Source organism: Chelonia mydas, chromosome 7 (assembly GCF_015237465.2).
Source record: "Chelonia mydas isolate rCheMyd1 chromosome 7, rCheMyd1.pri.v2, whole genome shotgun sequence".
Classification (NCBI taxonomy): Eukaryota; Metazoa; Chordata; order Testudines; family Cheloniidae; genus Chelonia; species Chelonia mydas.
In genome coordinates this window covers 46,831,880-46,857,711 of record NC_057853.1, presented here as the reverse complement: position 1 = coordinate 46,857,711, position 25,832 = coordinate 46,831,880, and the positions used below count along the sequence as shown (strand labels likewise).

The following is a 25,832-nucleotide window of genomic DNA, read 5'->3' as shown; positions in this document are numbered from 1 at the left end:
TGAGTGTGAACGCACAACAGCGGTTTCCCTTCAGTGCGCTCTGAGCAGCACTCTAACTGCCAGTGCTTGTAACATTGCCAGCGTAGACGTGCCCTAAAAGTTGATCCAAAGACGGGTGGGGAAGCTGCAAATTAAACAAACTATACTTACCTGGCAGTGAGACTGAAGGTCAAATAGGGCAAACTGCCTGTTACACCAAGACACTCAAATCACATGTTTTCACCCCAAATTATCAACTATACGTTTGTTTTCCTAATAAATCAAATATACCAAAGATAATCTGTTTTGTCCTGTCAATATGTTTTTCACTCTGAATTAGAAGCTGCATGTTTATCTGCTCTGCGAATCAGGTAAACTCGCTCTTTATGTATGGGTAATATCTCTTGTTCTATTGCAAGCTCTAAATCAGGGATCGGCAACCTTTGGCACGCGGCCCGTCAGGGAAATCCGCTGGCGGGCCGGGACGGTTTGTTTACGTGCAGCGTCCTCAGGTTCAGCCAATCGCAGCTCCCACTGTCTGCGGTTCGCCGTTCCAGGCCAATGGGGGCTGCGGGAAGCGGCGGCCAGCATGTCCCTTGGCCCGCACTGTTTCCTGCAGCCCCCATTGGCCTGGAACAGCCAGTGGGAGCTGCGATCGGCCGAACCTGCAGACGCTGCAGGTAAACAAACCGTCCTGGCCTGTCAGCGGATTTCCCTGATGGGCCGCATGCCAAAGGTTGCCGATCCCTGCCCTAAATAATGTGAAATGCTCATATAAAATCGAAGACTGTATCCACCAAACGAAAAGGCTTAGAATGGATTTTGTTTGTTTCCTTGGTAAGTGATTGCTGCATTCTAGCAGTGATAGGCACAAAAAGGAAGGTGAAAAGATATAATCACCTAACCACAGTATAACTTGGAATTATTAAAATAAATTGCTTAAAAAGGGGGAAATTTCAATTAATAACATGGGCTAATACTGAACTTAAATCCTTGAACTGAATCGAACTAAAAAGCCTCCGATAAGAAAAGGATTGAAGAAATTTATTATACACCTGCGCCATCTACTTGATACCAACAGAAGCGGCAGAGAAACTGAAAGGGGTGAAATATGAGCGATCATATGGCAACTGGCCAATGGAAATCCAAGGATGGTCCCCTCCAATGAGCCCAGGAATTCGGGTATATAAATCTGAGGTCACCCTGGGGGACCCCAGAGTTGACTGAATCCCCGCATTGCAACAGACTCCTGGACCAGCCATGTGGAACGGACTCTCCCGACATCCCACGGTTAACCAGATAAGAAGAAGTGGTGAGATTTCATGTCAAAGATTGTATTCCTCCTTTATTTATACATAAACAACTGAAGCGTACCTTGTTCAGTCTAGGCTCTCCAGTGAGACATCAAGTAACCATAGTTTAGATTTTAACTCATGCTCTGTGTGTGCACTCCTTTATAAACCCAAGCAAATTGGCGTAAAAGAGATTTGAACCATAACTTCAGGTAATTGCTTTTGATATTCTAAACTTGTCCCTCATCCCCAATCCATTCATATAGCAGGAACCACACTCTTAAAAGTGCCTTACAGACATGTACATTCCCACTCCTTGGAGAAATGTTAGAAGGGTGATACTTGTGCTAGGTACTAAAAAACTGATGATCCTAAGCAAATGTGATAAAAAAATTCTTAGTAATTTGCATTCTGTGACAACTGCTTGCAAGGCTGTATTGGAGTGTGCAGAACATAACTGGAACATTGGTTGTGTCTACACTTAATTGGTGAACTGTTGGTTGTATACTGATGCGGTTCTCGGTGAATTAATAAATTGCTGTTTGGTTAAGAATAACCCAGTGTCCTGATTTGAGAAATACTGTTCAAGTTACAAGTTGACCTAAGAAGAACTTAGTACTAAGTTGGTAAGCTAACGCCCCCTGGACTTGATAAAAAGAGGTTCTCCTATTAGATTTCATTCTAATATTGGCTATCACACACAGCAAATCCAGCTTGTAAGATTTCAGCATTAAAATCTAAAAAGCACCTCAGCAAAGTCATAACATTGACCCCTATCCACATTGACACCTGTCCCATTCCCTACAGCGCCCCCTGCTGGGAGAGGTGGGGACTGGAGTAGCTGGGAGCTCCCCCACTGCCAGCGCTCCTGCCTCTGCCATGCAATGAGTCCAGCTGTTAAAACTAGGAACTTGCCGCGAGTTCCCAGACCTAGCAGCCAAACACCCTGTACTGATATGAACCCGAATGAACTAGGTTCTGTTCCCCTATCTGGGATAGGTTTGCCATGCAAAAGACCATGCTCCTGCCAACAGCTGCCACAAGCGCAGGTTCCATGCATTGTATCAGAGTGGGTCAGGCAGAGGAGAGCGTCAGCCCAGGCCCACCCCCTACCTGTGACTATTGGAGAATGCAGGGATTGTACTCACATATTCCGTGTCTGCCTTGGAGTCGTAGTATTCAATATCCTCCTCCTGCAAAGAAAAGGTAAAAGCTCCGGTTAGTGGTATGCCCAGCCCTGGCTGGCAGGCCCACACCACCCCAAATGCTCGCAGAGGCTGTGCATTCCCCCTGCCTCCCCACTTGCCAGGCTATTGGAAACAAGGCTCAGAAGGAGGTTCCCAAGAGAAAGACGGGAGCTTTAAAACGAACCCCATGCCTGAGCCGTCGCAGTGACTACTGGATGGCTCCAGCTTCTCCTTCCTCCCTCCCCTTGCACTTTATTTCTTTCTGTTTCTAAGAGTCGGTGTTAATTGTAGCACTTGCTTCACCATCTCTGCCTCGATGATGTCGGAGTGGGGGATATGACATCATGGCCCACAACCTCTCCTCCTGCCTGACCATCACAACCTCAGTGGCATCTCAGTACATCATCACAGTGGGACTGTGATGTCACTGCTCCTCACCTCTCCTGCTTGGTGACATCATGATGCATCATCACAGGGGAGGCTTGGTGACATCACAGTGCCTTGTCCAAGAAGGGGCTGTGATGTCACAGCCCCAAAGAACGTTGCTTTACTTCAACCACTAGTCAGTGGGCCACCTGCAGGAATCATTGGGAGAAATCTACAGAGTGTGTCTTGTAGGAGATCAGACTAGATCAGTGGTTCTCAAACTTTTTTTGCTGAGGGTCTCAGCGGATCACTTAATCATCTTTCCAAATGTTGTTTGTACCGTTTGCTAACTATTGTGAAGCACTTTGGATAAAAGCACTATATTAAAAAAACCTTAATAATAATTAACATTGTTTGTTCTACAAATAAAAGCACACAACTCATATTTTAATATCAGTAGTCTTACCTTTCTAATGCGATGGATGTGCCCTCTCTGCCCTGCTGCAGCAGTCCCTGAGCAGGGGCTGGGAAAGAGTGGGGGTCTCTCCCTCTCTCACCCACAGCAGCAGCCCCCAAGTTGGGGCTGGGAAGGAGGGGAGTCTCTCCCCCACCACAGCACCCACAGACCAGAGGCTGGGAAGGAGAGCCGTCTCTCCCTGGCAGCCGCAGCCCTGGAGCTGGGGAAAGTCGCCTCTTTCTCTGGCCGCAGCAGCCCTGCAGGTCCCAAATTCCCCCCACCCTGCCTTCTCACTCCACTGCCTCCTCCCACCTACCCCAAATTCTCCTCAAGGCCACCACCTCACCTTACATGTGCATCTTCTCCAGGGTCCAGGCACCTAATTAGTAGAGCCACGCCTGCGCAGCTCCACTAATTAGGTGGGTGGCCCTTCATTCTCTTGTGTGCGACCGCCCAGGTGCGCACCTTGGAGGGAACTATCCGCGGACCACCTGAATGGAGCTCACGGACCACTGGTGATCCACGGACCACAGTTTGAGAACCTCGGGACTAAACGATCACAATGCTTCTCTCAATCAGAGGTGGCCGTTGTGGTGTTGGGGGAAGGCGGGAAATGCCACAAGCCCCGCCCTCCCCTTCACCCCCAGCAGCAGCAAACCAACAGCCTGAAAAATAAAAAGCAGCTTCACCATTCTCTTGGAGAAACCCACGTAATTCATTTGGGGTATTTAGAAACCATTTATGCAGAAAGGTCTGCTCTGATTCCTCGTCCCGTGTGCTAGGACATGCGGCAGCTGATAAAATTCACAAAGAGAAAGGCAATTCAGAGAGCAGTAATACTGTCAAAACAGAATTTTATATTCCATCCAAAGGGGTAATTACAGGGCAGAGGGAGACGGTTCTGGATGCAGGAATACAGCAGCAGTGGCAGTGTGCTCAGCGCTAACATGGCTGCCATTCAATCAGCCGCTACACAAAGACAGCTCTCTCTCCTGGAGCCGTGTCAGTGCTGATGGGATTTTATTATTACTCCTATTATTATTTAAAGGGAAAAACGATCCATGCTGAGAACAGCAGCTCAGGCAAGGAACCTGCAGGGATCTCAGTTCACTTCCCACGCCCCTTGACTGCATCGCCACAGGCCCGGCTCAGCAAACGGGCTCAGGCCAAGCTCAGGGACATGGCTCTACAGGTGTGTGGACGTGGCTGAAGGGGTCATCTCCCAAATGTGTGTTCACTGGCCTGTTGTTCTGTTCCACAGGGAAGTTGTGGGCAAGAGCCAGTGTGGGGAACGACCTGTCTGCAGTCAGTTAGGTATTTCAGGATAGAGAGGTGTGAAACCCCACAAACCAGCCACAATGCTGTGAGCTTGTGCCCTCACCCTCCACCCCCTGAGTCTCTGATTGGCAGCAGGGGTTGAGCAAGCAGGAGAAACTGGTTAGAGAGAGGGATGGCAAGAAACTCTGTCCCAATGGAGCAGCGTGAGCGCCAGCAGCTGCTGCAGGGACCCAGGAGTCTGAAAATTGGAGCTCTGGGCTGGGGGAACAAGCCCTGGGAGCAGCCTGGTCCCATAAGCCTGCATTGCCATTAAGGACCAGCCAGAGCTCAAAGGGAAGGGGGCCGCCCCGATCAGTGATGGAGGGACACTGGGCCATAGCTGACAGAGGTGACTGCTGCTGCTGAGTGTTTGTTACTGATAATGGCATTGGTGTGATTCCTGCTTCCCCAAAGGCCGTAGGAGGGCTCTCCACCACAGGGCAAGGAGAGGGAGGCTGAGCAAGGGGAGCCTCTGATGAAGAATAGCAGCAGTGATGGACGTGTGAAAGACACCTCGTGGCCATTGCTAAGGGGCTCATGGACTGGCATGGTTCCATAAAGCTGTGGGCCAAATCCTGCCCCCTTAGGAGTGATGGGAGCCCAGAGGGCGTATGGAGTCTCTGAACCACCCAGGGTAGCCATGCAGCAGCAGGGCAGGATTCCTATAGAGCATGCACTAAATCCCATGGAGGAATGCATGTTGCCCCTAGCAGGCCGGCTGGCATGTGTACTCAGTTCCCAGTGACCTATGCCATGGTGCGCAGTCTACATTAGCCCAGGGCACACCAGCTGGATCTGTGCTAGCAAGATGGCCCCGGAAACATGCACACAGCCAGCAGTGCTCCACTTCCCCTTGTGTCTCCCAGCAGCAAGGGCTGGGCTCCAGCTCTGGCAGTATAATACCGTAGATAGAACATAACAAACAAGACCAAAGCTATAGACCTTACTTCATTGCATGGGAAGGGGTGTAATGAATTGGGTGACAAGACCAGCACCCCAAGTTTAGTGTATGGCACGGTCAGTCCTAGGGGCTGTCTGGGTATGGACAAAGCTAAGAGTCACCGGGTGACTGTAAACAAAAAACATGGTTCTCCGTAAAGACGTTGTTTTCATCATAGCAATTTTGGTATACACAGTGGCCAAGATGTTTAAAGTGACCAGTAATTTTGGGGGGGCCCAACTTGAGACATCTTAAAGAGGCCTGGTTTGCAGAGGGTGGATGCTTGGTGATTTCTGAAAACCAGCTCTCTGTAAGGTGTCTCCAGTGGGTCGCCCCAAATCACGGGTCGCTTTGGAAAATGTTGGCCAATGTCAGGCATTTACAAGCTTTGCATATACTAAACAGGAACTACTTCCTCCATTGCAGCCACCTCTAAGGTGGAACCTGGCAGCTTTCAGAGAAGGCCAACACTGCACAGCAGTTTAGGACAGGAAGTGAAAAAGAAGGTCAAACATTCAACAGAAAGTGAAGGGGGAAATTTAGGAAGGCAGAATGTAATGATGTGGTTTGACATCTTCAGCGATTAAAGAGGCCAAGGCTATAGGAAGGAGGAAGCAATCTGTGTAACACCCTGCCCTGTAGGGTCATGCTAGGGCACTGATTCAGTGCTCATGCAGAGGGAAGAGTGAAACGCCAGCTGTGCAAACTTGTGGTCACGGAGAGACAAATCCACAGCAGTCTACAAGCCAGGTTCCCCTTGGCCCACGCTCTTAGTTCACACACCTCTCTCTTTTCAGGGTGCATCGCTGTTATGTTTTTAACTCATCCATGCATAAAAAACACTGAAAAATGGTCTGTCTGCCTCTTAGGCTATGTCTGTACTGCAATCACAGGGTGTCACTGCAGCTCGTAGCTTTAATCTAGCTTGCTCAGGTTCCACAACAGCGAAGCTGTGGCAGCATGGGCTTCAGGGGGCTGTATAAACCCACCTGGAACCCTAGGTAATTACTTGCAGAGCTAGCCCATGCTGCCGCAGCTTCGCTGCTCCAGTACCCAGCCTAGCTCGATTAAAGCTAATTTGGGTATGTCAGCTCGAGCTGCATTCACACCCTGTGACTGAAGTATAGACATATCCTTAGGAATTAACTGCATCTACATGACTACAAAATCTCTTCTCCCATCCCTCTCCCTCCACCGTTCCCTTCCAGTCTGATAGCTAATGTTTCTCAGCTGACAACAACTCTCCTTGGCTACATCACCCCCACCACCACCACCTCATGTCTTCCTAAGACTTCACAGCTGTCCCTATGCTACAGCCATAGCCACTTGGCTGCGCACCTGAAACACGGGTCCCTTAGGACACAAACTATCCCAGCCAGATCAGTTGCTTAGCTCCTGTTACATCCCCTGGAGCTGTTTTCTTCGCACAGATGGATTTCATTATTGGCCAAGAGTTTGCATCTGGTGAGTTAATTCAACTCCCCGTGCCGCCGTCAATATTACCACCTCTGTCATGCTGATCTCACTAGCAATGTACGCAAGGAGCAGAGAGCTACTAACCCTTCTTTGGAGTTATCCTTAGACAAAATCTGCTCAGCTAAAGCGCTTTCCTGTTTCTTCTCTGGATCGTTAAGACCCAAGCTGACAGCATGCTCAAGCTTAAAGAGATCCGGGCAAATTACATAGGCATAGATTGGAAGAACGATCAATGGGGAGATGTCTGGCAGCTGGTTAGAAAGGAACACAACATGTAAGGCATAAGCTAATCTTTGACGTTCACCATCACATGTACCTTCTATGATAGGGTCAGGCCAGATGGCTACAGGAGAGGTTTTTTTTTTTTTTGAAGGCAGATATATTAGTCCCAGATACAGTAGATCCCTTTTCCCTGAGTAAGGTAACGGGCAGTTCCAGAACAAGCAGGAACTTGCTGGAACCAATTAAGGCAGGCAGGCTAACTAAGTAGGACACCTGGAGCCAATTAAGAAGAAACTGCTAGAATCAACTAGGACAGGCTGGCTAATCAGGGCACCTGAGTTGAAAAAGGACCTCACTTCAGTTTGTGGTGTGTGTGTGAGGAGCTGGGAGCAAGAGGCACTAGGAGCTGAGAGTGGGAAGGCATACTGCTGGAGGACTGAGGAGTACAAGCATTATCAGACACCAGGAGAAAGGTCCTGTGGTGAGGATAAAGCAGGTGTTGGGACGAGGCCATGGGGAAGTCGCCCAGGGAGTTGTAGCTGTTGCGCAGCTGTTCCAGGAGGCATTCGAGACAGCTACAGGGCACTGGGCTGGAACCTGGAGTAGAGGGCAGGCCCAGGTTCCTTCCAAACCTCCCAACCCCTGATCCAGACACAGGAGGAGTTGACCTGGACTGTGGGTTCCACCAGAGGGGAAGGTCTCTGGGCTGTTCCCCAACCCACATGGTAGGTCAGCAAAGACCGCGGGGATTGTTCTCCTTCCTTTCCCCTGTACTGGCCAGTGATGAGGTTATCTGAGTAAAACAGCAGATTTGAGCCACAAAAGTGGCCAAACTGATGGCTGCCATGAATCTCTGAGGCAGCCATGTTAGTCTGTATCCACAAAAAGAACAGGAGTACTTGTGGCACCCTAGAGACTAACAAATTTATTTGAGCATGAGCTTTTGTGGGCTGCAGCCCACTTCATCAGATGCATAGAATGGAACATATAGTAAGAAGATTTTATATATATATATATATACACACACACACACAGAGAACATGAAAAGGTGGAGTAAGAGGCTAATTAATTGAGATGAGCTATTTGATTGAGATCAGCAGGAGAAAAAAACTTTTGTAGTGATAATCAAGATGGCCCATTCAGACAGTTGACAAGAAGGTGTGAGGATACTTAACTTAGGGAAATAGATTCAATATGTGTAATGACCCAGCCACTCCCAGTCTCTATTCAAACCCAAGTTAATGGTATCTAGTTTGCATATTAATTCAAGCTCAGCAGTGTCTCATTGGAGTCTGTTTTTGAAGCTTTTCTGTTGCAAAATTGCCACCTTTAAGTCTGTTACTGAGTGGCCAAAGAGGTTGAAGTGTTCTCCTACCGGTTTTTGAATGTTATGATTCCTGATGTCAGATTTGTGTCCATTTATTCTTTTGCGTAGAGACTGTCCTTGGATCCCAACTTAACAGACTCATTTAGAATGAATGCTTTCTCATGGGTCACTGGCTTAGTAACACAGCCATGGGTAGGACTCCTCTGGGGGACTATGAAGGGTTGGAATGCCCTCTCCCAATTCATGCCCCCTCCAAAAATAAGCTCCAGCTTTCTCTCCTTTCCCTTGTTATTAAACACCTCTCCTGCTCCTTGCTTCGAACCTGCAATGGTAACAGCATTCCCCTTCCATCCTCTAAGCACCACCAGGTGGTACTGAATGCTCCGGAGTCAGAGCAGTGCCCTGCTTCATGGATTATTTTCCTGGTGTTTCTAAAATGAAGGATTATAGTACATTTAATTCAGTCTGAATTTTGAGGACGGGCTCCTGAGTGTGAGGGTTCGTTTCTTCTTATTTATGACACACTATTTTCTAATTTATTCCCTTTCCAGATGTCTCAGAACCTCTCCCGGGAACCGCTCATGTGTCTTATGGAGACAACCTGCCAAAGTCCCTGTTTTGTGTGATGCAAACATTTCCTCTCTCATAATCCTGAGCTACACTTTAATATTTCCTTGATTGTCTGGGGTGTTATAATCTCCTATTGACCGCCCCCGTGCCTTTTGTGATGTGTTAATCCCTAAGCAATTGGAAGCCGCGCAACGCAGCCTTGCCACAAGACCTGATCTAAAGAGGCTGTAAGAATCCCTGCATCAGGTAGCAAACAACCCTGGGAAATGTGCAAAAGACCAGGTGCCCGCACCTCTCCTGGCATGATACAACAGGACACACCCATTCACATAAGTGAAATTGATTGGTGGGCGTGTGCACAAACCCCCTTCCAGAAAATACATAGCTATTAGAAAAAAAGGTGAATTATTTATAGCAACAGGACTATAAGCTTTCACTAAAACCCCTGGGAACCTTAGCATTTCACCAGCCAAATTAACTCTCCAGGATCCATATCTGAACACCAGCGGTGTTGCAAAAGCTGTGATGAAAGCTGTAAACAGTTTTGATCACAATGTTCCTAATTGTACTGCTCCTAGCTTTCCTCTTGGGACGGAGGGGGCCCCTAAATCATTGCCAGTCTCTGGGCCCATTGCGGAGGTTTGTGCACCAAGGGAAGACAAGGCATGGCGCGTGTATATTTAAAGCCAGGGAGAACACAGTATGTTACGCCGTGAGTGTGCCATTACGGGCTGCAACCTACCGAGGCGTACACACAAAGGGGCAGAACTAGGGTGGAAGAGTTAGCCGTTTCCTGGCGTTGAAGGGCTTAGCCAGCTAGGAGAAAGAGCCCATTACCTCCCTCCCGCGCCCCAGGGGCTGTGACACGATTGAGGCCGTCGAGTGACGACAGGGGGTAAAGGGCTGAGCCGTGCCCTGGGAGTCACTCCTGGGGGTTTGTGACGGAGAGGACAATGCACCGCGCTGCTGCTGCATTGCGAAGACGCTGCTGCGCAGGAGAGTCGCGAGGGCCATCACAACTGGCCCTGTCAGCCTGCAGCAGTCTCCCTCTCAGAGCCCCTGCCTACAGTGATTCTGAGCTCTTCCATTTAACGCGCTCTCTTCCCTCGGCCCCTTGCTGTGCTGCCTTGCTGTACTGCTAGCCCCACGTCGTCCCCCTCAGGCTTCCCAGCAGTCCAGTCAGGAAGTGGAGATGAAAGGTGCCCCCCCCCCGGGTTTAAGCTGAAGGCAGCAGACTCCTCAGGAGCCTCAGTGCTACTTTTAGCTTCTCTGCAGCACGTGATCAATTTAGCCCCACATGGGACTCGCCTGTCGCTGCAATGGAAGAGAATGACAAACAGCAGCCTCGCTGGCATCTGGGGCATCTGCTGCTAATTACACAGGTGTACGTCAGAGCTGCACTGCATGGAGCCAGCACAAGGGGGGCGGAGGGGGAAGCTGGCAAGAGAACCTCTTCAAAATAACCCTCCCCGCACCCGACCTTAGCTGGCACCGCAGATGTGCACACCCATGCACATGTTCCTGGCGGGCATGAGTCCACCTTCCCCAAACCACCCTGTGTTGTCAGTCTGAGCATAGAGGCCAAGCACCAAACAGGCTACTGAGAGTGAAATATCCTCGTTCATGCAACCGCATTTCTGAATTGAGGCAAAGCCTTGGGGATGTGCACAGAGCCAGCAGGAGTCGGGACGAGGTTCCAGCGTGGGCAGGTCCCAGTCTGTGCTGCATAGCGGAGCTGTGTTGTGACCGGGATGGAGGATGGCCTGGCTGCACAGCAATGGTGGAATCTGTAGTGCAGATGGGCACTGAACTGAGCGCGGAAGGCTGTCGTGCCACGAAAGGGTCATGCCTGCTGTAGCAGGAGAAATGCTCTCTGTGTTCGAAGATGCTGCACAACAACCAAGCTGTCAGTCACAGGCCCTGGCTGTCTGCAGATCTGCCACTGCCCGTGTTTGTAACAAGGTGGCTTGACAGTCGAACAACGGTATGAACTCCCCCGCCATCCCCATGGTGTAGCATGTAGTTATCTGCACTCATGATGACAGAGTGCTGTGCACCCAACCTGAGAGAGATGCTCCTTTAGCACCACCTACACGTACCTGCTCCCCAAACCTTCCTGGGCACTACACGCTCCTGCCTGGCCCAGTGCCAGGCCCCCAGCCTGGAGTGCTCCTAATTGTTCCCACTTTTGTTTCATTCCCTCCATCTCCTGCCCCCTCCCACTCCATGCGGTCCCCATTTTCTAGCCCAGACCTGCCCTCTTCTGTCCACAGTGTGCCGGCACCAGCAAAGGGCATCTTCCAGGCTCTCTCAGGCTGAGCTGGGCTTCAGAGAAGGTCCCTGTGCCCTGTAGGTGCTGGGACACTGCTCTGATGTGTTCTGGTGCAACAGAGGCACTGAGCGCTGCTGGAGGGGCACTGCTGCTGTCCCCACCACAGGCAAGGGCAGCCAGCAGTACTGCCCAGCACTAGTGCAGCATGCTATGGTGGACCCTGCGTGCTTGGGGAAGGTGACAACTATCTAGCAGGAGAAGGTGCTGCAGCTGCAATTTGCTCCCAGCGTGCACGGATGCTGCCGTTCAGGGTATGTCTGCACTGTAACCATGGGGTGGGATGTACCCGAGCTAGCTTTAATGTAGCTAGCTCAGGTCCCAGAGCAGCCAAGCTCAGCAGCGTGTGTTTCACTATAGGTTAGCTTGCCCAGAGCCCTGCAGAACTATTCGCTGGGCTAGCTCACTGCCCTGGGACCCAAGCTAGCTAGATAAAAGCTAGCTTGGGTATCGCTACTCAAGCTGTAATCACACCCCGTGACTGCAGTAAAGACCTACCTTCAGCTGTAAGGGGCACCTGTCGAAACTTTTCTCTAGCTGTGTTTCTGTCCCCTCACCTCCCGCATCACGCACCATGGGGCTCTGCTCTCTCCCCATGGAGCTTGCAGCTTGTCTCTCTCCCCTGACTGTCTGGGGACTTGAGGGATCTCTCTTTCTTAACAGCTCACAGTGTGAACTGTTTTGACAATAGTTTTAACCCCCAGGAGACAGCAATGGTACCTTGTGCTTCTGGAACGCAGGCTCCCACTGCTTTCAACCCAGAGCACCATGCTTCCAGCCTCCCATTAAACAGCACGTGCCCTGGTGCATGGGTGGTTTGCAGCAGTAGGTCTCAGCTATGGGGCAATGCACAACTGAATGGGAGTGAGCTGGCACTGGTTGAGGTCCCTCTATGGCAGACTGGCACAGCCAACAATTCAGGCTAGGATAGAAGGGCAGCCAAGGAGTCAGCCTGGCAGGGGCTGGGATTAGGAAGCGGGTTTCTGCATCACCCATTGCACAGCAGTCTCAGCAACTCTCATTAGAGCGAGAAAGAAAAAAAAACTGAAAGGGGGGAAAAGAAAGAAAGAATTGACACAGCATCTTCCAATTTCTGCTATTAAAAACCCTAGTCATTAAGGGAATGTACTTATTAATTATCTGTGATTTGTTGTGAAATGCTGAGGGGTTTACAACAACAAGGACAGGGAAAAAAATTAATTTCTATTCCGTTGCCTTCCCAGCTCCTTCCCCGCGTCTCTCCCAGCTCCCACACAGCTCTGCCCCCTTTCCAGAGCTGCCCCAGTTTGCGGCCATCTGCACTTCATAATTAACGGAACCCCTGGGAGACCCGTAACACAAATGAGCTAATTTCATGTTTAATGATCTTTAATCAGAAGTGAGTGTGACTAACAACAGTCATCCAGAAGGTGCTTTGTTATTCATTTTATCTTCTAGCAGCTCCTCTGAAAAGCTAAATTCGCCTTTGACATGTGATGGCCCAGCTCCGGAGGAGGAGGAGGTGACATAAGTGGGCAGTGCAAGGTAGCAGAGCTCAGAGAGATGAGAAGTGAGTTGTAGCTCATGAAAGCTTATGCTCAAATAAATTTGTTAGTCTCTAAGGTGCCACAAGTCCTCCTTTTCTTTTTGTGAAAGTGCTTTCTGTCTCTCAGGCCAGTACACAGACACGCAGCACCGGGAAAGCTAGTAGAGGGGTGACTTGTCCCTCCCTCTGTGCTGCGGGATAGCTTTCCGGCAGGATTCTGTTTTTGGAGACCATTAGTAGCTCTGATTGGAGCCAGTGTCACTCCAGACAAGAACCTGAGGCCTCAATCCCACAATGCACCACAAGATGGAAGGGGAAGGGGGGCTTCTCTGACGCTGCAGTAGAAACGGCACAGTATTCTGTTGGGTTATTTGAGAACTAGTGTGTGATCATGTAATTAAAGGAAGTACTGTAATGCGGCCCACGTGACAGACCAGAGTTAAGGTCACACACAGAGTATGTGATAAAAAGTGACAGGGAATCTTTATCCTCCAGTTATCTATCATATGCTCATCACCATGAGACTTGAGGGCACGTTTCTTAGGCACTCTATAGTCATCTCTAGGATGGTAGCCAGCCAGCGTGGGAGTGAGCCCAGGAGGAGCTAGAATTGAATGTGGAAACATGATCCACTTCTGTATATCATTACTCTCCACGCTCAACAATTCTAACCCCACGACCAGCCGAGCAAACATAATCCCACTCAAAACCAAAACATGCCCTGGACACCAGATCAGCATCTAAAACAAGAACAGCTCAGACCCAGAACCAAGCCAAGCTGCTAGAGATCCCCGTCCAGTACTGACATATTAGCAACACATTAAAACTCTCTTCTGGCATGAAGCCTACAAAAAAAACTTGACACCAGTGAGGCTGCCGGTGTGCTGAGACCATTGCTTCTCAAACTGATGAATAGTTTTTTATTGCTTCCTTGTGCTCTCCTGTCACTCTCTCTATATCCATCTGTTGTCTTTCACCTTATACTTAGATGGTGCAGTTTGCGGCCGGGACTTTGTGTTCTGTGTTTGTACAGCACCTGGCCCACTGGGGTTCTGGAGCATGCCTAGGGCACCTAAGCACTACAGTAATACAAATAAACAATGACAAAAATAATTGCAGACATGCCACTTACAAAAGTAAGGCAGATTCTTCCCAAATGCTCAGGGGAGAAATGGGGGGAGACAAAGCCAGACAGAGATTGTGAGATCGACGGGGGAGAGGACACAGCATGGCTTTCTACTCCAACACCCAGAATACGAGTCAGAGACTTCCTCAAACGATCAGGAATCCCTGAAGACATTTAACCCAACCGTGATGAGGAAACAAAGCCCCTAGCCCTGGAAGAAAGAAGAGGCGTGGCATGGGGCTATGGCACAACCTGGCCCTGGATTGGGAAGGGACAGACGATGATGCCAGGCGGTCACTGGGAATCATGCCACACACACAGCATGCGCTGTGCGGCTCATCCCTGTCTCTGGCAGCGACCTGAGGACTCTGTCTCTTTTCTCTCCATGCTGGCAGCACCCGTCCAGCTTGTCAAGCTAATGCAAGTCTGGTTGAGTGGTGCTGAACAGCAAGGTGAAAGCGTGTGAGCTTCTGCCGTCCCATGGCAATGGCACTCGGGCTGCCGCTGCCAGGGGTGGGTGTGAGTCTGCGGCCCAGCCGTGTGTGGTCTCCTCTGCCAGGGACAGCAGGTGAGCATGCTCTGATGCCTCCAGCAGGGTAATGAGGTGGGAGAAATGCAAGGTGAGCTCCCCTCTGCTAAATATCACCAGCCAATCACAGATGGTTACCAGAGGTCCTGACACTCCCTCCATGTAATCTCTCCATCAGCGGTGGGCTGCCTTTGACACTCAGACACAAGGGAGAGTGCCCCTTCTGCCCAAGTGGGGTTGGGGGAGGCCGTGGCAGCGGAGGGAGTGTCTCTTCCTTCACTTCTCCTGCAGCCCATTCAGGGCACGCAGGCTAACCTGGAAAAATCACTGTCCCCTTGTTTATTTGAGCATAAGCTTTCGTGAGAAGTGAGCTGTAGCTCACGAAAGCTTATGCTCAAATAAATTGGTTAGTCTCTAAGGTGCCACAAGTACTCCTTTTCTTTTTGTGAATACAGACTAACACGGCTGTTACTCTGAAACCTGTCCCCTTGTTATGCTTATAAGTACACGGGATTTTTTTTAGCGGAAAAGGCAATACACTCTGTTTATTGAAGATACAACAATTAGCACCCTTGTCCCTGGCTAAATCATCAGCACGCAGAGAGATCACCAGCCCAGCTCAGAGCCCTGAAGGATATGAAGGGGAGAAGGATCAGACCAAGTCACACAAGTTGCCAACTTCAGTACAGCTCCATGGGTGACATTTTATGCAAAGTATTAAATGAACTCGTCTGCATATCTGAAAATAATTCACACCTACCCATACACTTCAGTTTATGGTCAAAACACCCCTTCCCGAGCAGTGGTGGGGACGGGAGATGGTGCACAGAGCACAGCAGCACTGAGACTGGCAGGATGGGGAGGTGGGTGGGCGGCTAAGGGTACCAGTGTGTTTCTGAGATTGGGTTAGGTAGGTGGGAGTAACTGGTACTGTGGAAGATTGGGGGTGCCAAGATGTCTGGGAGTGGTAGGATGGGGATTGATAGCTGGTATGGGGGTCTCTGGAGGGCTGCGGTCTAGTTGGTGATCTCTTTTGGGAGCTGGAGTATCTCTGGGGTTTTTATGGGAGGACTCAGTGGGTCTCTCAAGGACTAGTGCCTGGCTGGGGAGAAGGGGTTTGACTGGGATCTCTCTTGGGGGCAGGATCTGTGGTGGGGTCTCTGAGGGAAGGGCAGTCTCTGAGGGGGACTAGTGACTGGCTGGGGAGAAGAATTCTGGTGGGATCTCTCTGGGAGGTAGGGGGTCTGGGATCTAGCTGGAGGTTACGGGGTCTTTAGGGTTTGCAGGGGGTTTCTCTAGAGGGCAGCAGGGAATTGGTCCGGGAGTGGGAGGAAGGGGGTCTGCAGACTGGTTGGGAGGCAGGGCCATGGGGATCTCTATAGGGGGCAGAGGGTTATTACAAATTCCCAGATTCTGAGGCCATAAGGGACCACTGTGATCACCTAGCCTGCCCTCCTGGTTAGCACAGGCCAGAGACCTGCCCCACAATAATTCCTAGAGCGCAGTTTTTAGGAAAACAATGGTAAATTGTTCCAACAGCTAATTACCCTCACTGTCAAAAATTCACACCTTATTTTCAGTCAGAATTGGTCTCGTTTCAACTTCCAGCCATTGGATCATGTTAGACTTTTCTCAGCCAGACGGAAGAGCCTATTAGCAAATATCTGTTCCCCACGTAGGTACTCTTAGACTGTGACAAAGTCACTCATTCACCTTCTCTTTGTTAAGCTAAATATAATACCGAGACCCGCCCCCCCCCATCCCTGCCAGCTGGGCCACTGAGGCAGCCGCTGCCCCTGCCCATGCTCCTACCCTGTCGCAGCTGCTGTGCCATCCACAGATGGGTCCAGCAGGGGCAGCAAGCAGAAAGGCAGCCATACAGCCAGACTGCCGGAAGCTAAGCTCCACAGGGACCACTAGTGTCCAAAAGTTGCAACTGATGCTCCTGCCCCAAGCTTAGCTGCGGGCAGGTGCAACTGGCCTGCCGGGAGCATGATTGTCCTGCAAGAATCATGCCACTGGGCAGCCCTGGCTGCAGAACCCACTCTGCCCCTTCATCCACCATAGTATGGCCTGACTCCAGACCCTGCTGCCGGTACACAGCGCCAGCGCTGTAACATAGCCTGCATGCTTCCATTCCAAACCACATCGTCTGTATCTCAGATTGGATGACTACTGCTGCGAGATAGCTGGCGACCCACTGATTGCAGGTGTCTGCCCCATCCCTAATGAAGCACTAACCCTACGGAAGTTTTCCCCAGATTGCTTCAAGAATCATTGACCTAGGGAATGGTAACGAACCACGGTTCCTCTGCAGCTCTTCCCTTCCATCGATCTCAAAGGTGACTGAGCATTATGACATCCGTTACTCAGAGGGAGAGAACGAGGGCTGGTCACAGCAAGGTCTTTCTCAGATTCTCTCCCAGGATCTGCCCTGCTCCAGGGGTGCTAGAAACAGTAGGATCGATAATGTAGACAAGCCATGGGGTTTTTTAGCACCATATTGCATAGCGGCAGGGCTAGATGACATGCTAGGTAAAGCAGTGGTAGTTGATGCTACTGGTAATAATGCCCCAGAACTAGAGCAAGAGGGGGAGAATTTGCCCAACAGCGTTAGGGTAGACCCCACCGGAGAGAGGAAGGGACTTGCTAAGGGCATCCGGCAGGACAACGGGAGAGCTGGCAACAGCAGCCAACTCCCCGGATTCCCAGCCTGGTGATCTACCTACTGGACTGGATTGTCTCCTGCCCCTCAGGAGGGCCAGCAGCAGGACACTGTGCTGTCACTGGCTCAGAGGGGAAAATGTTGTGTGCTCAATAACCTGAATCAGCTGCGAGGTTCCCCATTCCTGCACTGACCAGCCCTGGGCCAGCTCAGCTTGAGCTACCAAGAGACCTGCTCTGAAGCACGCGGTATCTAAGCACCATTTACGGCCTTCTGCTCTGGTTGACTGTCTCAGCTCCACCTGGTTCCCACGTGTAATTCTGAGCCCCCTTCTCCCTGTCACACGCACTCTCTCGTCTTTCCCAACTGCATTACGACCCTTTCCCAGTGCATTGCCTCATTTACATGCACTGCCCTGGGAGACAGGCAGCAAAGGAATCGATGCAGAGAGATTCCTGCCACGGCCACTCTCTCCGCCCAGGCTGGCTGAGGCTCTGCAGTCAAACACCCTTGCCAGAAGGCATTCGGTCAGTAGCCTCTGAACTGATGTCACTACTTAGGCCATAATGGCTCAGGTTTAGCAATCCTAATTAGATGGCTGACGACAACACTGCCTTGCTCTCTGCTGTCTCGCCAGTGCCTGTAGCTGCTCCTTCCTTTGCCCCTCCCCACAATCCTGTATTTGCTCCGCTTTCAGATTCTCTTCCCCACGCAGGTTTTCAATCCTGCTCACACACCTCTCTCACCTGCTCCTAAGCAAACCTGGCCTGCTTTCCAATTAGCATCCATCTGCTCAGGTGGGTGTACCGCTCCCCGCTGGGGAGGCTTTGGGTTAAATACACATTACACAAACCATCTGATTGCTGGAGTCACTCATGCGCTGCCTGAGATGTTTAAGCTGTGAAAGCTGAAGACAGGCTGCGGGGCCCAGCAGCGCCTGTCAGCCAACCAGATGCTGTGCCAGCATGTCTCAGAAGCAGCAGCTGCCACCCACAGGACCGATGGAGGGTTCAGGCCTTGTGGTCCACCCCGCCCTGAGGGGGTGGGTGGGACGAGACTGTGTGTGTCCCTCTCTTCAGGAACTCAGGAAGTGACCAGTTTGCTGAGAAATACAGATCTGGAGGAGAGCGGGAGGCATGGTCTGCCTAGCTCAGCCTGACGGGATTGACTGGCTTCCATAACACAAAGCATTTACATGGGGAGATAGGCTTGTGGGCTCAACTATTTATGGAATCATCCTCATTAGAACTTAGATTTGCAGAGCATGTCCAAGAGAGCCCTACACAGGCCACAGGACCCACCGCTGAAATGCAGGTGAAGCTCAGCAGCTGTTCAACAGCACACAGCAATGCTTCATGCATGCATCTGGGAGCCCACCACCATGGCATCCGGGTGCCCAGTGGGATTAATTAATTCAGCCTGGAGGGGCCAACAGCAGATCTTTGCAGTGGGCAGGAAGTGAAGAATACCAGATCTGATGGAAATGACAGATAGGGGGATTTACACTGGCAGAATGCCTAAGATGTCTAGCCAGCACAATGCAGCTAATACTCCGATTAAAAGATGCCATAGATCTTGCAATGGGATAATATCACTTCTAAAGTGACATCAAGCCACTATATCATCATTAATTCCTCATGCTGTGACCCTGGCAGGAACAAGACATCTAGCAACATGGGAGTAGAACAGTTCTAAAGATGAGAAACATCCCTAGATTCCCCCCTTAACGGGATGTCAGCAGCAACATTCCATTCAGGCTAAATCCCGGTCCAACTGCAATCAACGGTAAAGATCCCATTGACATCAACAGACTCAGAACTTGGTCCTTAGTCTCTACCAGGATAGATTTTATTGTGGTCTTCACACTCAGACTGTCTATGGGCTACCACTCATCCGATGTGCTTGCATCAGGGTCTTTGCTACCCTCTGGGTCTTCTGACCAGTAGGCTATGTTCTTCCAACCCTGATCTGCTTCCCAGTCCCAGATCTCATTCCAGAAGTGCGGCCCACATCTTACAAAGGGCTCAGGTAACAATTGTTCCTGTTTTTATATCAGCCCCTTTTCACTTGCGTGGATTGGACAGTAAAGCATAGCAAAGCCACTTTATTGGAGATGCTTCTTCAAGATGCAGTGTACTTTGGATGTATAGCTCTCTCCTCCCACTGGGGCATGTCTCTGGAGAGATCTCACTCTTTTCATCCAAGCTGAAACCTAATCTCTCCAGCCTGGTTTCCTTTCCAACCCCTCACTGCTGGTTTTAGTTTTATTATCCTGCACAGCGCTTTGGAATTCTTGGGATTTCAGGGTTCACACAGACTGACTGACTGACAAACCATCCGTGCTCCTCTTCCACATTACAATCCCCAACCCTATGTATCCTCATCTCCAGTGGCTCTTCACCTAACACGCAGGTATGGCTAATTTGATGCCTCTCATCTTGCAATGTGCATGCACACGGAGCTGGCTTGGGCCCTTCTTTTTATTGATTCCAGTGATGGCTTCCTTCACTTTCTCATTCTCTAGACATGACCCCTGCAGCAGATATGCATGCTCCTGAAGTGGTGCCTCCTTGGATAAGGACATGTCACCAGCAATCCTGAATCAGACATTCACATACTGGGAATGGATACTTGAGGCCTCATTGGGAGTGGATATCCTGATGTCCCAGAGCGCATATCCGTGAGCGTCCCTGGACTCCCCCCACATCTGAACGTGGACATCCTGGATCAGAAACATGTTTTCTAGGAGTGGCCACCCTCAAATCTGACACACACAGTCTGCAGGCTCTTTCTGAATAGGACTCCAGGAAAGCTAAGGGGTGGGTGGAAGATATGGAGGACTTTGAAGCCTAGTTTCCAGCACACGTTATTCCCTTCACCGAGAATGAAAATGTAGTGACAAGAAAAGTGAGTCACAGAGATGAAGGCCAGAAGAAACCACCAGGTCACCTAGTCAGATCTCCTGTCCAGCACCGGCCACTAACACCCCCAGCACCTGCACACTAAATCCAACAACTGAAATGAGACCAACATATACAGCCCACAGACTCAACTACTGTCTGCTACAAGCAGAGAATACAAGGTCTTGAAGTGCACCGATGCCTGAGGCCCCAGCAATGGCAGGGAATCGATTAAATGAGACATTGTTGATTGGCAGGGAATTGATTAAGTAGATCATTGTTTTAAACTGTGGGGGACTGACACCAGGTAACTATTCCTCAATACTACGTTAACTGCTAACCATTTAATTATACTCTAATTACCAAACGGCATCTGGGTAATGGCATTGTAAGCACCATATCATTACAGGATACACACAGGGTTACCTCAAAAAGAAAAGGAGTAATTGTGGTACCTTAGAGACTAACAAATTTATTAGAGAATAAGCTTTTGTGAGCTACAGCTCACTTCATCGGATGCATTCAGTGGAAAATACAGTGGGGAGATTTTATATACACAGAGAACATGAAACAATGGGTGTTACCATACACACTGTAACAAGAGTGATCAGGTAAGGGGAGCTATTACCAGCAGGAGAGAAAAAATACCTTCTGTAGTGATAATCAAGGTGGGCCGTTTCCAGCAGTTGACAAGAAGGTGTGAGGAACAGTAGCGAGGGAAAATAAATATGCGGAAATAGTTTTACTTTGTGTAATGACACATCCACTCCCAGTCTTTATTCAAGCCTAATGTAATGGTGTCCAGTTTGCAAATTAATTCCAGTTCAGCAGTCTCTCGTGGGAGTCTGTTTTTGAAGCTTTTTTGTTGAAGAATTGCCACTTTTAGGTCTGTAATCGAGTGACCAGAGAGATTGAAGTGTTCTCCAACTGGTTTTTGAATGTTATAATTCTTGATGTCTGATTTGTGTCCATTTATTCTTTTATGTAGAGACTGTCCGGTTTGGCCAACATACATGGCAGAGGGGCATTGCTGGCACATGATGGCATATATCACATTGGCAGATGTGCAGGTGAATGAGCCTCTGATAGTGTGGCTGATGTGATTAGGCCCTGTGATGGTGTCCCCTGAATAGATATGTGGACACAGTTGGCAATGGGCTTTGTTGCAACGATAGGTTCCTGGGTTAGCGGTTTTGTTGTGTGGTTGCTGGTGAGTATTTGCTTCAGGTTGGGGGGCTGTCTGTAAGCAAGGACTGGCCTGTCTCCCAAGATCTGTGAGAGTGATGGGTCATCCTTCAGAGTAGGCTGTAGATCCTTGATGATGCGCTGGAGAGGTTTTAGTTGAGGGCCGAAGGTGATGGCTAGTGGCATTCTGTTATTTTCTTTGTTGGGCCTGTCCTGTAGTACTCTTCTGGGTACTCTTCTGGCTCTGTCAATCTGTTTCTTTACTTCAGCAGGTGGGTATTGTAGTCGTAAGAATGCTTGATAGAGATCTTGTAGGTGTTTGTCTCTGTCTGAGGGGTTGGAGCAAATGCGGTTGTATCGTAGAGCTTGGCTGTAGACAATGGATAGTATGGTGTGGTCTGGATGAAAGCTGGAGGCATGAAGGTAAGTATCACGGTCAGTAGGTTTCCGGTATAGGGTGGTATTTATGTGACCATCGCTTATTAGCGCTGTAGTGTCCAGGAAGTGGATCTCTTGTGTGGACTGGTCCAGGCTGAGGTTGATGGTGGGATGGAAATTGTTGAAATCATGGTGGAATTCCTCAAGGGCTTCTTTTCCATGGGTCCAGATGATGCAGATGTCATCAATATAGTGCAAGTAGAGTAGGGGCATTATGGGATGAGAGCTGAGGAAGCATTGTTCTAAGTCAGCCATAAAAATGTTGGCATACTGTGGGGCCATGCAGGTACCCATAGCAGTGCCGCTGATTTGAAGGTATACATTGTCCCCAAATGTGAAATAGTTATGGATGAGGACAAAGTCACAAAGTTCAGCCACCAGGTTTGCCGTGACATTATCGGGGATACTGTTCCTGATGGCTTGTAGACCTCAGTCATCTAAACCCTCTGTGCAGGTTACATGGAAATTGCTTTGGGATCTAAGTGAAATTACATGGTAATCTGCAGAAGCTGGTAAATACCATGTCATCCCCTGGTATTTGCTTGTAAAACCCAATGGAGTGACCATGGTCTCAGTCCCAAATTCCTTATGTAAGGCCTACAGACCCTGGTCACTGACAGGCAGGATGGAACCTGGGACCTCTGAAGCTTAGGGCATGAGCCTTTACTGCATGAATTAAAAGCCACACATGGCTCTTACCTAAGGCTGTAGCAGACTCAGCAATCACTAGATGGTCTAGGTGCCACTAGAGGGACACAGAGCATGACACCAAGCAGGCATGGGTTACACTTACTCAGGCAAAACACTGACCAAATTCAGTGGGAGTTTTACCCCAGGAAGGACTGGAGAACTGGTCCCATGCGATGGTAGGGGAACGGACTGCCAGATGCCCTTCTATCACAGGCCAGGGATTCAGAAGCATTGCCAACTCATAACTTTCTGGTACCTCCAAAAAACATGCATTCTGATTTGCTGTGGTCCTCGGAACTCATCCAACCAGGTGCTCCTGACAACCATGGCCTCATTTTAATCTATGTGAACCATAAAGAAACCATCTTCTAGTTCAGGCACCTTTGATGTTTCAGCCTGACAGCCGTACATGGAGAGTGACACCGGCAACAAAGCATGGGTGAAATTGGGGTTTTTTGGTCATACATATGGCAAAACTCCCCGCCCAATCTTGCCATTCTTCTCTTTTTCCTTCTCAATTTCTTCTTTAGGCTTCTCCTCAGGGCTGGTGTGATGGCTGCCATCTTGGCCAACACACTGGGGATTGAACCAGGGACCTCTAGAACTAAAACAGGGAGTTGTTACAGCTTGAGCTAAAGCTCTATAACAACACCACCCTTCCTCTGTGGGTTACATACTTCCTCTGCTCAAAGGAACCTTGTCCAGAGCATCAGAAGCCCACGGCAGTTCAAATCCCAGAAAAACCCCCACTTATGTGTTGGCCAAGACACTGGGGACTGAATCAGGTACCTAAACACCTAAATGCTGCTGGAGAGACTGCTTCAATGTGTGTCAGGTGCTTAGAGATCCTGAGATGAAAAGCAAATAATTTTTTAGTGCACCCGAGAACGCAAAGGGTTCATAGATCACTGACAGAAAGTCATAGCCAAGTGCCAACTCTTTTGGGCCAGTTTTTAATCGTTAAATATCTGTTGCTTGGTTAGGAAATCTCCCAATGCATCCCCTGCAGCAGGAGTCAATGCATTCGGTAGACAAGACCCTGTGCCCTAAGCATTTCAAAGATAAGGGATCCGGGGTGTTGCAGAAGGGGATTTTGGCTGATTCAGTAAGTGGAGCTCAGCTTGTCTGGAAATGCCAGGGGGGCACCAGCTTACAGCACATTACTGCCCCAACAAGCCCACCTGCCACACACCCTTTCTAGACAACTTGTCACAGGTTCTGGAGAGGCCTGAGTGTGAACAGAAATCTGGGCGAGATGCCCATAGAGTCATAGAGTCACGCAATACTCAGCATGAGGAAGGATGTCAGAATCTAGGCTTCGAGTATTTCTTTAACTCAACATGGCAGTTTATATAACATCTGGAGAACTGTATGAAAAATCCTTGCTATGACCTGTTCCACTGCATTTCTACAGGCGCCATCTCACCCTTACCAGCTCATCTCCATGAATCCCTCCCCAAAAGTTAAGAAACGTAGAGTGGAAAAAGCCTTTAAATGCCCAGAAAAACGTCCATGATCACAAATGAAACATGGGCTGAAACTAATGTACTTGGGTCAATTTGCTATCTGAGTTCAGACATCAGTTGACGCTTGGCTATAACCTTCTGTCTGTGAATCTTTTGTCTCATTGAGTGCATTAAAATTAGTAATATTTTGTTCTTCATCTGAGGATCTCAAAGTGCGTGACACACCTTTGAAGCACCAGCTCAAGAGAATCTCAAAGCAGGAGTTTGGAATTACATTACTTCAACAAAAGACAGCGTGATGCAATTGAGAAAGGAGGAGAATTAATATGACTGCGTTTCTTGATCTCCAAGATCGATCATGACACATTGTCTAATTCCTAGAATCAGTGGACTAATGCACTGAAAGCCCATAAGCTTTGTTCTTGCCTAGAACATGCCTATAGACAAATTCTGGTTGGTCACATCCATCTACCGGTAGATGGAATCTTGCCAGAGACATCTACTGTTACATAGGAGGAGTTCTGGTGGATCTCAGTTTGTTCTCCGGTGAATGGTCTCATGCTCAGGATTTAGAAAGAGTAAATATGAGCCTGCGCAGATGGACATCAGCCTGGGATACTCATATGGCAGCTGCCTGGCAGATGGAACTCTGGCGTTTCCAGACTGTCTCCTGGTAGATGGGTTCCTGCCTGAGAAATATGCATTTTCTACCCATTCCACCTTCTAGAAACCCAAACCATCAGAAAACTAGATTCTACCATCTGTAAGTAATAGTAGGTCAAGCACACATGTATCTAGAGCAAGCTCCACCCCTTGCTATCTCTGTGTCTTTTTACATGTAGCCTCCCAGGCACTAAGGCCAAGGTGATCCTGTTTCTACATTTCAATTTCAAACCTATGCTGATCCGCACAGCAGAGACATTAAAACACTGAGTTAATAGCCAACTAATTACAAACAAATCTGTGACCTTCCCAGGAGCTGCATCTTGACCCACTTCCTGCTACTCAGGTGAGGACCACTCTCCAGTATGCGCCAGGTGGAGGAGAGTCCCTGTCTGATGAACTGGAGGGGAATTTTGAAGCCTAAGAAGCCAAGGTCAAAGAAAGTAATTGGAATGGTTAGTATCGGCCACCATCATATTAAGAATTCATCACCAAGAGGAGATCAGCTCCCTAGTTGTTATGGGAAAACATCTGGGACAGGTTCTGTTCTTGTTACCACCCTCATGGTAACTCCCTTGCTTACAATACAGTTTAAAGTTCACTTTTATTCTTACTCTTTTGGTACCTCAGAAATAGTTCATTTCCCCTCTACATCAGTTACAGCAACTAAAAATAACACTGAAAAGGTTAGTGCAGTGATATCATTGCTGTGGTCCTGCAGCATAGTGGGTGGAGAGAGCCTGGATGACGACTCTGAGCTAAACAGCCCAAAGAGATGGCAGGCAAGTGAGTCACATGCGCAGCTGCAGTGCGGTTCATATGCACAACTTTCCAACCCCAGGAAAATGCCTCCTTGGAAGGATGGAACAGCTCGTGTGTGAGCACCAGAAGCCCAGCTGACCATCTCTGGGCACAGCTCACAAGGCAATCTGCAGGGATTTCTGGTGGGTACCATCATTCACACCAGCCCTTAGCCTCACGATTCACCAGTGGAAAGCATTAACACATGTTTACTAAAATCCCCTTTGGCCACGGTTTAGAGAGGCACACATGAAAGATCACACAGCATGTACTGCACACGTGGCTCATGTAAGACAAAGGGCTAAGGCTTAGCCTCCATTTATTGGGGGAGGGATAGCTCAGTGGTTTGAGCATTGGCCTGCTAAACCCAGGGTTGTGAGTT

The 25,832-nt window shown here is 49.3% G+C and overlaps 1 protein-coding gene across 4 annotated transcripts in view; it reads right to left on the bottom strand.

Moving 5' to 3' along the window:
- The window catches only part of CACNA2D2 (calcium voltage-gated channel auxiliary subunit alpha2delta 2), a 587,546-nt gene that overhangs the window by 188,990 nt on the left and 372,724 nt on the right, over window positions 1-25,832 (bottom strand). For all 4 annotated transcript variants that reach the window (XM_043550544.1, XM_037904941.2, XM_043550545.1 and 1 more), the window contains one exon: window positions 2,420-2,464. In XM_043550544.1, the coding sequence (XP_043406479.1) occupies window positions 2,420-2,464 (45 nt within the window). The remainder of the gene's footprint in view (window positions 1-2,419; window positions 2,465-25,832) is intronic.